General features: G+C 39.3%; 1 protein-coding gene and 1 long non-coding RNA gene across 2 annotated transcripts; one reads left to right on the top strand and one right to left on the bottom strand.

Moving 5' to 3' along the window:
- On the top strand, nucleotides 1–11,184 carry LOC144629740 (uncharacterized). Its single transcript, XM_078487958.1, has 13 exons — nucleotides 1–345; nucleotides 836–974; nucleotides 2,058–2,210; nucleotides 3,430–3,555; nucleotides 4,711–5,016; nucleotides 5,444–5,739; nucleotides 6,749–6,890; nucleotides 7,170–7,262; nucleotides 7,552–7,733; nucleotides 8,486–8,579; nucleotides 9,019–9,645; nucleotides 10,483–10,644; nucleotides 10,928–11,184. The coding sequence occupies exons 1-13, from the start codon at nucleotides 37–39 to the stop codon at nucleotides 11,182–11,184; spliced, it is 2,886 nt and encodes a 961-aa protein (XP_078344084.1). The 5' UTR covers nucleotides 1–36.
- A 1,063-nt stretch (nucleotides 11,185–12,247) lies between these two features.
- LOC144629739 (uncharacterized) lies at nucleotides 12,248–12,723 on the bottom strand. The gene is made up of 2 exons (XR_013566413.1): nucleotides 12,629–12,723; nucleotides 12,248–12,418 (listed from the first exon to the last, which is right to left on the bottom strand). It is a non-coding gene; the product is annotated as an uncharacterized LOC144629739 (long non-coding RNA).
- Between the last annotated feature and the right edge of the window lie 764 nt (nucleotides 12,724–13,487).

Here is a 13,487-nt window from a genome sequence, read left to right as displayed (position 1 = left end):
AACCTTGTGATTTTAGAATGTCTACAAGCCCTCGGCATGGAGAGCTATGAGATCTCTAACGGACAGATCAGTGCCTCTTCAGAATGGGATAATAATCATGCCGCCATACAAGGAAGACTACACTTCCAAAAATCTGGACACAAACAAGGAGCTTGGAGTGCTGGCAGTAATAATGTGAACCAGTGGCTTCAGATTGATCTGCGTACAAAGCACAGAGTGACACGGGTTGCAACACAGGGAAGAAATGGCGCACACAGTCAGTGGGTCACCAAGTACAAGCTGCAATACAGTAATGATGGAGTGAAATTCAAGTATTACAGGGAGCAAGGACAAGCTACAGATAAGGTGATGCATATTCAACTTTGGGACACGCACGGGGCGGGGGGGGGGGGGAGGGGGATTTCCTATAATGTCTATACGAGGAGGCTCCACCCTAAAGGGGTACCTTTTTTGCAGGCTGTTGGTGCATAAAAGGATAAGGATTTCACAAGTTGAAGTATACAAAAGGGTAGCGGTAACTGTTATTTATAATTAGGTATTTAAAAGGGCCTTTGGAAATATCTTGAACAAGTTAACCCTCTCCTGGGGGGACATGTCAGTGTCAAGTCATGCTTAAGACGGTAGCTCACTAGGATGAACGGTGTCATGTTTGCTACGTGTCATGCTATGTTGAAAGGGCTTTGTCAGGCTAGAAAAATGAGCTGTATAAATGGGCTGTATAAATGAAGTAAAAGAAAAATTGAATTCTTCTTTTTCATTACTGATATAAAACTAAATTAGAAATTGAAGCAAATCATAATTAGCTCAAAACTACTTTGTTGTCTTATTGATTCAGGACCTTGCTGGAAACACAGACGAGGATACGGTTGTGTCACATGACCTAAATCCACCAATCATGGCACGTTTCATCCGTTTTCGCCCAGTAACTTTTAATAATCACATGTCAATGAGGGTAGAGGTCTACGGATGTAAAGGTACTGTCAATCAGGTTTTCTGTCCGGGGGGGGGGGGGGCGAACTTTCATATAACGGAGGCGACGCTCGCAGAAATTATGAAACACCCGCTGGAAGGTACCTGAATCCATTTTTGGAGGCGGGACTCAAATTTTTATTTATTAATATTTTGCCCTTACAGTGTGACAACTTCAACCGAGTCCCCAACCCTCCCCCCCGGTTAAATTTTGTACAAATTGACGAATGAAAATCTCGAATGTAATAAAAGATTTTCGACGAATTCTCGATCTAAGCAGGCTGTGCGCTGCAGAAGCAATATTTTTGTGATCATTTATATTGTTTTTACAATCAAACACCATCAGTCAATTTGCAATTGCTTGGATGGCCTTCAGTTGGTCGACGTAGTCACACTGCAACAGATTCCTGTCAGGAGAGTAGAATCTTTTATTAATGAGGAGTAAAGTTACACCTGCCAACCAAAGCCACTTCCCAGAAAATAGTATTTTAAAAGAGTCATTCGAGTTTCATTTCTTGGCAGCTTTTTTCCTTTTTCGATGGATTAACCAGAAAAGTACCATTATCTGTAGCGGCGAAGTAAAATACTTGAATAAAATACTAGATGTGACAAACATTTGAAAAACGATCTGTTTTTTCAAGTGTACCCCTTTCTTTAAACGCCTGCTGTATACTGACAAGTATTTCAAGTTTTTTAAGTCCTGACCAAACGGCAACGCAAGTAGATGCAAGTTGAAAACTTGCGATCTTTTGCGTCTCCGTTTGGCTAGGACTTGCGTGCACTTGCGTTGACTTTGGTTGAGATCAAATTTGACTTACGTTAACGCAATTTTTTCACCGTTTGGCCACCCATCGCAAGTCAACGCATTTTTGCAGTACTTCAAATACTGACTTGCGACTAAACTTGCGTGTCCGTTTGGCCACGCGGCGTAAGTTTGTACGCAAGTTGAATCTGTGATTACTTGCGTCCACTTGCGTTAGGCCAGCGCTTAACAACAATTTGTTTCTCTTCCTCAACTCCCCTCTTACGAACTGGAAAAGCATTATTTCAGTAATTTGTTAAAAAAATCCTGTTTCTATTCTTTTTAGTTGGTTTCCATTGGGATTTTCAATCATCTGGCGGTGAGAACTTCTTAGATGAGTCAACCCGTACCAAGACATACGCTGTAGGAAGAGGCTTGCATGTAGGCGCCGACACGTTGTTTGTGACGGACACGGGACATCTTGAAATTCAAAGGAGTGGTGAGGATTTTCATCAAAATGGCGACGAGCTGGGCGTCTCTTTTTGGATAAAACATAAAGGTGTGATTGTATGTATTGTATACGCATTGTATGACTAACTCTTCATTTCTCCTTTCGATACACTCTTTTCTTTGAATAAGAATATTGTTTTTCTGTACCAGGCTGAATTGAATATTCTTAGTTTTCTGTCGATTTAAGGCTGAAATATTCTTGCGAATATTCTTAGATATAGCGTTTACATTCCCCTTTTAGAATGTATTGGAGTAACAATTGTAAGTGTATACTTCTTGCAGAAATGTTATTAGCATCAAACATGGGGCTAGTACTGCTTTTGTTGTTTTTTAGCTACTTTTGTCATTTAGAGAATGGAAGAATTTTAATGGTTTAGTTGAAAACATTAAATTGTATTGTATTTGCACATCCGCAACACACAAAATTATGTTCTTTTCAAAATCTCAGCCTATGGTTTATTCTTAAAGTATTCTTAAAATTTCGCAAATTTCAGCCTCGATCTCAATACATTAATCAATACATTATTGTCAAGTGGACTGATCACGAGAATAAAGAAAATTGTCAACTTTGATGTCTAATTGTCAAATTTGATGTATCGATATGGAAATAAATCTACTGCATTTTATGCTGGGATTTAATATTTCGAGCTGCAGAGCTAACTCTTCTTTTGGTGATAAGTTTTGTTTGGATCGGTAGCAGCTCACGCAAGGTCTCACATGAATGGCTTGCTACGCATCGAAAGAAAAGTAGAACAAACAACAGGAACAATTCCCCTAGCCCCCAAAACAATAGCAACTACTGTTCTCACTGGAGCCCTCAAACACAAATGCCCTAATTTCTTTGGGATATCACTTGTTTGCTTCCCTGCTTCTGTATATACTCTAGGGAGTCTGCTGTGCATAATTTTTGGCTAAATTAGTATAAATAGGCCTGTTTTATCATGTTTTTCCCTCTCTTCGCTTAAACGGACGCAGGACATCAGATCGTCGCCCCACCCTCCTCCCCGCAGTGATGGCCTACCTTTGTGCCTAAGCTCCCGCTCCTTTCCGCCTCCGGGCTCGCCTCTTCCCATATCTTATCCCAACCTGGGGCGTTTGGGAGTGGGGGCTCCCGGTGGGAATTTATTACAAGCTTACGAGGGCTGCTACACTACTGTTTTGTTAACTATCTTGTTCCGTCAAGAATTGTCAATATCTTTTTTTTTCAGGTCATATCGCCGTCTCGTTGCGTTCTGAAGGAGGACCCATGCACGATCCTCATATCATTGTTAATGAGGTGGATTATAGTCCTCACAGTAATGGAATCAACTTTGTCGTTGTAGATTATGATTCAGGTAATGTTTAACACCAAAGTACAATACAGAAAAGAACTTCCTTTCCTTTTAAGCCGGGAGATTGAACACCAAATATCCGCAATGATTGGTCGATGGTTGCCTTTGGAAACCATCAACCAATCACAGACACGCTTGTACCTAAAAAGATCGCGAAAAAAATTCCTGCGTCGAAAGCGCACAATCTCCCCGAAATTAAAAATTAAACGTAGAAAAATTTGGTCGATAGCGTGGGAAGTGGTAGGACAATCTACCGAGGCAGAGGCTTATGTCAAAAGCGTTCGACCATACTTAATAGGCTCTTCGAGGTGAAGCTTCCCAGTTCGTAGTAGATCTACTCACGCCCTACAACTCAGCTAACCATTCACACCAAAGCTAAAACAAGTTTAAAAGCTGTTTTGTTAAGGACGGTTTAAAATTGTTTCATCAAAGAAATTTGTTTTTGATTTGTGTCTACTTCAAATTTAGCACAGTGAAAAACACAAATAAGAACTTACTTAAGCCCTATGTAATATTCAGTCTTTCAGTTTTCTGTTACTAATTTTCATTTTGTTAAACATGGTTTTACTAAACATGTTTTGCTGGTGTAAATTTCTCAATTTTAAATGAAATCGTGTAATAAACTACTTAATAAGCAAGCTTGCTTGACACTGAATTGTGAGGATATTGGATGTTGGTCTTTTCTGTACGTACCGGCTGTCAAGACCATGCATGGGCCGATATTATATAAAAATGGCTCTCGCTCTTGGTTATAAATAGAGGATAATGCATGGTTGTGCGGAGATATGAAATTTATCTTCGAGTGTTATCGATTTGAACACGAGAACTGATAAATTGCATATCTTCAAGCAACCATGTATTATTGTGTGTATTATATAAACCTACTAAATACGATGTTTTGACGATTTTCCGAAGATTTCCGAATTTTTTCCGAAAATTTCCGAAGATTGGCGAGGAAGATCCGAAGATGTTTCGACTTAACATCGATTAACTTTGGCTCATTCAGCATTGAAACAGGGCAAACTTGTCAGAAAACGTTAATTCGAAATCGATATCTTCACATGTTATTCTCAAGTGTGTAGATATCTTTTTCACTCGAAAGATTTCCTGGTATTTCATTGGTGTTTATATAATAATAAGACGTACGCATTTTTTTAGGTGATGTCCTGTTTGTTAGGGGCTTCGACGCAGATGATACAGTAAAGCAGGTGGAGGAGTTTATCGGTCTGCTACCAGAGCGTGCTGTGGTCTTGCTAACAATGGCTGCATCATCTCTTCAAAATTCACCTTTCTTGGCAAACATAACCCAGCTGGTACATGATCTCGGAGGGAAGATGGGCAATGATCTTCCAGCGTGGTACTGTTTGATAGGGTTTCACGGATTGGAGACCTTTCCTTGGATCGCTGAACAGAGAGGCGCAGCAGGAGAAGCTTGTGAAATTTTGAGTTCAATTAAGATACCAGGTACTCATTTATCCCTTTCAAACTCAATTGTCAGCCAATGTCCTAGAGGGGTTGGATCATTGGGGGCCGGGGGAATGGGGAGGGGGGTGGGAGGCCTTAAGTGCACCCAGATTAATCTCGTTCCCAGATCTTCGGCTTCGTTCACAAGAAATCTGGAAGCGAGATTACACTTAGATAGGACTTGTTGGGATCACTTATCCATTTATTGAAGCCCTAAACTTATTTCCAACCAATCGATACCCTCTTTTAGATCCACCCTTAAAAGTACACGAATGTGATAACATGCTGTAAGCTACCTGAAAATGACTTTTGAATGACCTTCAAACACTTTCTGCCACAGTTTTGTTCTTGAAGAAAAAAGAAAGAGAGAAAGAGAGCGAGTGGCCAAAGCATTTGATTAAAAATTACTTGTGTGATTTAATTTTAGTTTGCTCCAAACACCTGGGCATGCAAAACTACGCAATAAACCCCTCTCAGATAACTTCTTCATCAAGCAACTCCACAGCAAAGTATGGAAGCCTGGGCCGAAAGAAAAGGTCTTGGTGTACTGAAGAAACTTTCATGGAGTTTCTGCAGGTTGATTTGGTTGACATTCATACAGTGACGCACATAGCCACTCAGGGGAGTCCCAAGAAAGATGCCTGGGTGACGTCATATGTTATCGAGTACAGCGCAGATGGTCTGCAGTGGTTTCAATATAAAGAAGCTGATGGGATCCGGAGAGTAAGATAGCATTTTTTTTTTCAATTTTAATGGGTTGAATCGTACTTTACTTACTTCATTAGCCTAATGTTTAATTTCCAAAGAACTGTTATTCGCTAAAGGTTTTGTAACACGGGAAAACTTGCAAACCGATTTTTCGCGTCAACCACGCGTCAACGCGTCAACTTTTCGTGGTATGTTACACGAGTCTACTTTTCGGGCAACATTGTGTATAACGTACTTGGCAACATGAATGTTGCAGGAGCCAACTTTCTAAATATTCGTCATCTTGCGTAGCGAGTTTTTGACTTGGGTTCAGAAACTCGCAACGTGTTGCGGAGTCAAAAGTTGCGAGAAAAATCGTTAACATTGTTGCGCAAAAATCGTCGTTGCAAGTTGTCCGGTGTAACACCGCCTTTTAAAGCTAAGGAGATTTGACCTTTCAAGTTTAAGAGTGGTTGGCTTGTATTTAACAGACTTGAGCATTTAAACACAAACAGACGATTTGATCATGAATCAAGACCCGAACGTCGGCTTTTTTTAATTGGTAGGGTTCTACTAGTATTCAAATACAATGCTGCAATTTGATTGGCTGAGCAGTGCGCGCGCTTTGGTTGGTTTTAGTGAAGCATGCAGTTAATGAAATAATTGGAAATCGTTATCTCAAGAAAATTTAGTTAGAATTGTAATAACTAGATTATCCGTGATAACACCAACAACAATTTCTTATCAGAGTCTGAAAAAAATGACTTTGAAAGTTCACAATAACCATGTAAACTATGTGTAAAATCTCACGTGTAACTATTTTGTAAAATCGTCTTTTAAGCGATTCTGTGGAATTCAGTGGAACTTCGAAATTTGTTTTCGATGTTTGGTGTTGTTAGAAAAGATTTCTTTTGAAAAGATACTTGAAACAGTTAAACAGAAGTTTAAAATAAGATGTAAATAATTTTGGTACATAATTTTTTCCAGTCACTACTCGAAGCCCTTGTGGACTCCGTTTTAATTATTTCCATTTATTGTTTTTCAGGTATTTTCAGGGAACAGCGACCGTAACTCCGTTGTACGACATCGTCTTCTCTATCCGATCCAAACCCGTTTCTTGCGTCTGGGAGTTCTGGCTTCTCATACTAAACCGTGTTTAAGAATGGAAATCTACGGCTGTCTTAAAGGTAAGAATTCCAGCCCACGTGGCAGCACACGGTTGCGTGGCATGCACAGGGTATATGGTGAAATATATTTCCCTTAAGCGTGTATCAAGCTTCGGAACAAACTTGATTATCACCTGTTTCATGGAGTTGAGAAATTAACTTCTGCATATCGACTTGATTTCTCTAACCCCATGATTTCTCTGACCCCCCCCCCCCCCCTTCCGCCTTCCCGCTCCGCTACAGAACAGAAACTATTCAAACCTTGCATATACATGAACAATGACAATGTTCTCTTTTTAGAGATCACAAAGCTGGAAATAACCAAACCCAAGTTTGGTTTGATTGGGCCAACAGAACTAACTGGTTTTACTGAGTCAGAGGTTACAATCAGAGGTGAGAAGCTTTAATTGTTGTTCTGTTAAAATTCCAAAATTTGGGATGAAAGATGTTCTCAACATTTCTACATACCAGTGACCTTAGAATGACGACAAAATCTGCTAAAAGAGGGAAGTAAGAATGAACACCTTTTGTCTTTAACTGACCTCAAGTCTGCAATTCCCCTCACCCGAAAACGGTACTTTATTTAGGAATGATAACAATTGCTTCTATTAACTGAGCAGATTGTTCACATTAACTTTGTTATAATGTTGCTTAGTAAATTTTTTTTATTTTCGAATCCAAGGATTTTACCAGTACTGTTGGGATGATATCATGGCTTCAAACAGTTTGTCACGCCAACCTTATGTGATGATGTTTGGAGAATGCAGGTGCTTGGCATCGTCTGTCACGCCAAACTGCGAAAATGTCACGCAATTTGAAACTCGTTTCTTTGCTCCTGAACAGCCGGGAACTTACACAATTATGGTAGGTTCAGTTTCTGATCACGTTAATCCTAAGAGAGGGTTTTGGGCGTTCTATTCAATCAATGTTTAAGTTAACAACTGTTTTTTAGCAGTACCAGGGCCGTAACCAGACCCTTGCCATAGACGAGGCAAAAACTTGCTCGGGGGCTCAGGGGGCATGCCCTCCCGAAAAGTTTGACATCTAGAAGCTCTGAACTCTTTCAGAGACATTTTTCATAACGCATTTCTTGAGAAAACTCAATCCTGTTCAACTGCGGATTATTTTCTGGGGGCATGCCCTCCCGAAAAGTTTGACATCTAGAAGCTCTGAAACTCTTTCAGAGACATTTTTCATGACGCATTTCTTGAGAAACCTCAATCCTGTTCAACTGCGGATTATTTTCCCAACAAAACATATTTTGTTTTTAATTTTTGGCAAAAATCTAGACGAGGAAAGTGCCTCGTCTTGCCTCTTGCTAGTTAGAGCCCTGAATACAGCGGTTTTCTTTTGTGTGTCGAAAGTAAGTCGCGTTTACTGTGGTTTTATATGATTACGCTTAGTGGTGTAAAAAACTTACGTCACTTTCTCAATCAATAAGAAGTAAAACCAAAATCAATCGTGATTCGCTCACTCACGTTTTCCCGCGCTTCGTATCTCTACATCTGTTTGCTTTGATTTGTCTATTGTGATTGCAGTGTGATTACTTTGGTTTTGGTTTTACCACACTTAATAAAAAATCGTACCCATTTTATTCCAATTTTGTTTAATTTCAGATGGGAGAAACTAGAAAGCCAGCTGGCGGATGTGGTGCTGCCGATAAAATAGAGAACGTGATCAATTTAGGCACTCTCCAAGTGAGAAAACAAGGTAACAGATTCGCACGAGTCCCATTCCAGAATTCAGTTTCTTTTTCTCATTTTCTTAACTTCAGTTTTATGAAGTTACAAAACTAACTCCGCTTATCGAGTTGTAGAACTTCAGTTGTCTTTGTCTTGTTTTCTTAGCTTCAGTTTTCTGACGTTACAAAACTAACTTGAGATTAAAAGATTCGCACGAGTCGAGTTGCAGAGCTGCAGTTGTCTATTTCTTATTCTCTTAACTTCAGTTTTGCTTTTGTTACTTTCCACGACTCCGGTTTGCTTGCTGTTAGCTTTGATTTGTGTAAGGGCAGTACAATTTTTTAAATAATGATTTCGGAGCAAGGAGGTAATACTTGTGCTTATAAATTGAAAACTGTTGTTTTAAACTTGGCTCATTACTAATGAGTCGTTGACTCTTATTTTATAAACATCTTGCATTTCTAAAGGAACATTTCCAAGAAGCTGCCTGGAAGCTCAAAACCGGAATGGATCACGAATATCAGGGATTTTTAAAATAAATCCACAAAGAATGGAATCCGCGCCATTTGAAGTTTTTTGTGAAGAAGACTGGACAGTTGTTCAAAGACGTACAGATGGTTCTGTTAACTTCAATCGTGCATGGCAAGATTACAAAAATGGGTTTGGAGATCTTACTGGAGAATTTTGGATCGGAAATGATAAACTCCACTTTCTCACCAAATCTCCAACAGTTCTTATGGTGGAGTTACAGAACAGTATTGGCGAAGAGGCATTCGCTGTGTATAACTTATTTCACGTGGATTCACACGCTCAAAACTATCAACTTAAAGTTGATAACTATTATGGCACGGCGGGTGATGCGCTTCGGTCTTTAAACGGTGCCTTATTTTCCGCGGATGGTGTCGATAATGATGATGATAAGCTATTTGACTGTGCAGTGAAACACTGGTCGGCCTGGTGGTACAAAAAATGTGGCATTGCTGAGGAAATCTCTGCGGATTTGAATGGTGCCTATGGTATCGGTATACTATGGCAAGAATGGTCAATAGATCATCAAATAACATCTGTGACCATGAAAATTAGACCTAAACAAGGTAAACTATAATTTCTTTGCTTCTGGATATTTCACTTCTTGCAAAAGAGGGCTTATGTGGATAGGTGTCCCAGTCATGATTTCAAAGTAAGACCTGTAGTGCATCATTTTGTTTATTACTCCTAGCTTTATAGAAATTTCCATTGTTTACAATCGAACTTCTCTGCAACTGCAAGACCAGGATCCAATTAAGTGGTACGGGTCGTTGTAAAATGGTGGCCGCGCGCGCTGTAGGAAGGTTTTGTATTAAGAACAGCGAATGTATCGATAAGTCAGTGATAAGTACAAGGTTGGGACAAACACCCTGGCTGTTGTACAAAGGTGGTTATTACAGCTCCAAAAAAGACGAAACTTTTTAACAAGAAGCATGACAAAGCTGAAAATCGGTGGCCATTATAGTTAGGTGGCCCTTAGTAGATATTGGCCGTTTTTATACTTGAGACGTGTTACCCGTCTGGACGAGTACTTTCCGCAAACATTTTGTTGCTAGTCTGGTTATGGGTCTCCAGTGTAAAGACGGACACAATACGAGTTACCCGTCAAGACGAGCTAGCTACTTTTCGAAATGCGTCTTGAAAGACGGATAACGAAAGGAAGCTCGTCTAGACGCGTAACGCGTCTTGTGCCCGTCTTTATACTAGAGACGCATAAACAGACGAACAACGAATTTTTTGTCAAAGCTCGTCCGGACGGGTAACACGTCTCTAGTATAAAAACGGCTATTTGATCTTTTAAGTTGACAAATCTTTTTACGGCAAAATTCTGTTCCAAAACAGCCACTAACTCATCTGATGGGTCACATTCTAATTTCTAGGAACAGACATTTTCTTATTTTCAGATATTTTGTGCAGCGAGCAATCGTGTTATGCGTTATCTGACAGTGTTAAAACATGGGATGACTATGTACTGAGCTGTCCTGCGGGAAGCAAACCCGTGAAGATCAAGAATCAGTACGAACAGGATGTTATATCGGGATTTTCATCGTCAAGTCCGTGGATTGGTAAGCAAATTATATTATTATTATTATTATTATTATTATTATTATTTTCTCTGTAGCGTACAACGAAGGAGGGAAGATATTTCTTTCCATCTGCATTTTAGCTTTGACTTCTTTGACTTCTTAGTTATAATTTATAACTCAAAGTAATATGGTCTTTAGTCTATGGAATAAAAACATGACTAATGACAGTGTTCTCAGTTGAACCAATAACCAGTAACACATATGAGGGGTGTCACTTTTAAGAGTTAAGGCTGTACAATAAGTGCTGTGTCTTAAATTGAAGGCATGTTGGCCATGTGTAACTCTGTTACACCTGTATACTTAAATGCAAAGGTTGATGATAAAGTTATTGAGAAGTACAACTGCCAGCTTAATTGGCGGGTTATGCGACCGAAGAGCTTGCAAGAAAATAATATACCGGGTACGAAAGATTGTACTCGGGGGCACTGGTATCTAGCTGTTGACCAAGGCTGTGCTTTCAATGAAGAAGGTATGGACACATTTCATGCTGTTTCCTTGGAAGATATTTTGGCACGGTAGAAGCTTCAAAAGATCTACAACTTTGTAAGATTTGAGATAGATAATCACCAACAAAACCCTGTTGAGGAATTCGATAATTCCGAAAGCTTTCCATTCACAGCCATTCTCGCCCATTTACTCCGGTTTCATGTCTCGGTTTCCAAACTGTGGAACGAAACATCGAAAAACGCCAATACGGTTTATAATGCTTCCATTGGGACTTGTTAAGGAGAATTACTTAACCGAAATATGAATTAGGCTATATAGAAAATTCGTCGATTCATTAGATAGACAATTTTTTTAAGTACTTTATTGTGTTGGAAAGCCTTAATTAATCAAGGTCTTACTAAGTGTTATCAGCTTCAACTTTCAGCATCGGCTGATAACACTTGCCTTGATAATCGGTTGTACCGAATATCACGATAAGCCTCATCAAATTGTTTATAATTAATTCGCAGTGCAGTTAAATTATTTGCTGTGTTTAATGTGTCTATATTTGGCAAATTTAAAGTGCAACAATAAGTTTCAAATGGTACACACTTGTATCTGGAGAATCCAGATTTGGTTCCTATAGTATAAAGCGACTACCAATAAAACTGCTCTCTCTAGATGGGATGGTCAGGCATTAATGTACTACTAGCCAATCGCAGGTCATAACCGCCCCCCCCCCCCCCCTTCCCCACCCCAAGCATTTTGTCCGGTTTGGCCTAACAATTTACAGGTATCCATTTATACGTTTGAGTAAACTAGAGAGAGGCACTGTGAGAACCAAGTGTCTTGCTCAAGAATAATCGATCTGGAATCCAACGCTTAGGTCACCGGGCCTCTCACGAAGCTCGCAGTTGATACTATCTTCCATTGCTCAAAACAAGTAAATAAATTCATAACTAAGTAGGAAACGGAAGCTCTCAAGACTGGGTTGTGAATGGAAACTATCTTCCAAGGCTCAAAAAAAGGAAATAAATTCATAACTAAGTAGGAAATGGCAGCCCTCAAGACTGGGTTGTCAACTATTGTTGTTTGGATTACATTGGTAAACCTAGAGTGACATCTGTCAAGTAACACTCTTTTAAATATCAACACCTCATGTGTAAGAGATTTGAATCGTGTTAGCGGTTAAATGCCTGACAATCAAGCGTTCAACCGTGATGACGTTGGCTGTGATAGGTGAAGTCAATTCTTTTGCATACCCGGATTCTAGACTCTTAATCAACACGTCCGCTTTGTTTTCTTCTGAGAGATCGACTTGAGGTCCCTGGAAAAAAAGAGAAAGAAAGAAAGAAAGAATGAATGAATGAATGAATAAATGAACTGAAAAAAAACCTTGTTCTTCTGAGTGGATTGGATTCCGTGATTGCATTCAAAGAAAAAGAATCATCTATAAAACTTAATAGTAAAGATTAAATTGGAAATTCTCATGTCATAAAGTTTCATTCAAAAGGTTTCTAGTTATGGGTAACAATACCTGAATATCCGCCATACTGGTGGAAACGGTTATGCATTCTACTTGGCGAGCAATCAAATTATCAACTCTGACTAAGTCTGTACATATCAGGGGCTGGGAGGGGAACGTCTCTTTTCGATGTGTTACCATAAACTACAAAACAAGAAAAGAAGTTACAAGGTTATACGGTATGATATGCTAGTTACCCGATTCTGTTTCATGCATTCTGTTTCACAGATTTTTTGCATTTGATTACCTGTAAAAACACTACGAAATCGATGTCACATGCATTTGTTGTTGCAAACGTTAATTACATGTACACGAAATGATCCCCAACCCCGGGCGATTTTTGTTGTGTAACTCAATGCAATTTTTGGCGCGCCAAAGTTGCATCAAGTTTCGAAATTTTATCGCCGTGATATCGCTTCCGTGCTGCAGGCTAGTGTAAACGGGCCTTTATAAGGCTTGACGCTGTGGCTACGTCGAGAACACAAAAACAAGTATCATGCGAATGCGACATATCAACAGAGAAAAAATCAAATTAAACGAAAATTAATATTTCAAGGGCACTTAATGTTGCCTTTCTTTGTCCCACTTTGACTACAAATTTTCTCTCATTAAGTTTCAATTGCTGCGATCGCGAGTACTGGGTAACAATTCTCACGACTGAAAGTATGTCTATGAACATCACAATCCAATAAACACAAATTAAAAAAAAAAAAAAAACAGTTCTCGCTTTTTTTGGTTCCTTATTGAGAATGACCAAGTTTTAAACATACATAAGAATTTAAAGTCGGTCCTGTTTTATTGTCACGTGTTGCACTCAGTTATAATAGCACTAATTAAAGTATTTTCCTATTTTACGTTGTACTTTGCTTTA

Source organism: Oculina patagonica, chromosome 11, assembly GCF_052425735.1.
Source record: "Oculina patagonica isolate OP01 chromosome 11, crgOcupat, whole genome shotgun sequence".
Lineage (NCBI taxonomy): Eukaryota > Metazoa > Cnidaria > Anthozoa > Scleractinia > Oculinidae > Oculina > Oculina patagonica.
This window is presented reverse-complemented; position numbering and strand designations above follow the sequence as displayed.

Bases quoted from the DNA above. Each gene is read 5' to 3' on its own strand.
- LOC144629740 (XM_078487958.1), top strand. From the start codon at position 37: ATGGAGAGCTATGAGATCTCTAACGGACAGATCAGTGCCTCTTCAGAA. The intron at 5,017-5,443 runs GTACTCATTTAT...ATTTAATTTTAG, and splicing joins GAGTTCAATTAAGATACCAG to TTTGCTCCAAACACCTGGGC. The intron at 10,645-10,927 runs GTAAGCAAATTA...CTTAAATTGAAG, and splicing joins ATCGTCAAGTCCGTGGATTG to GCATGTTGGCCATGTGTAAC.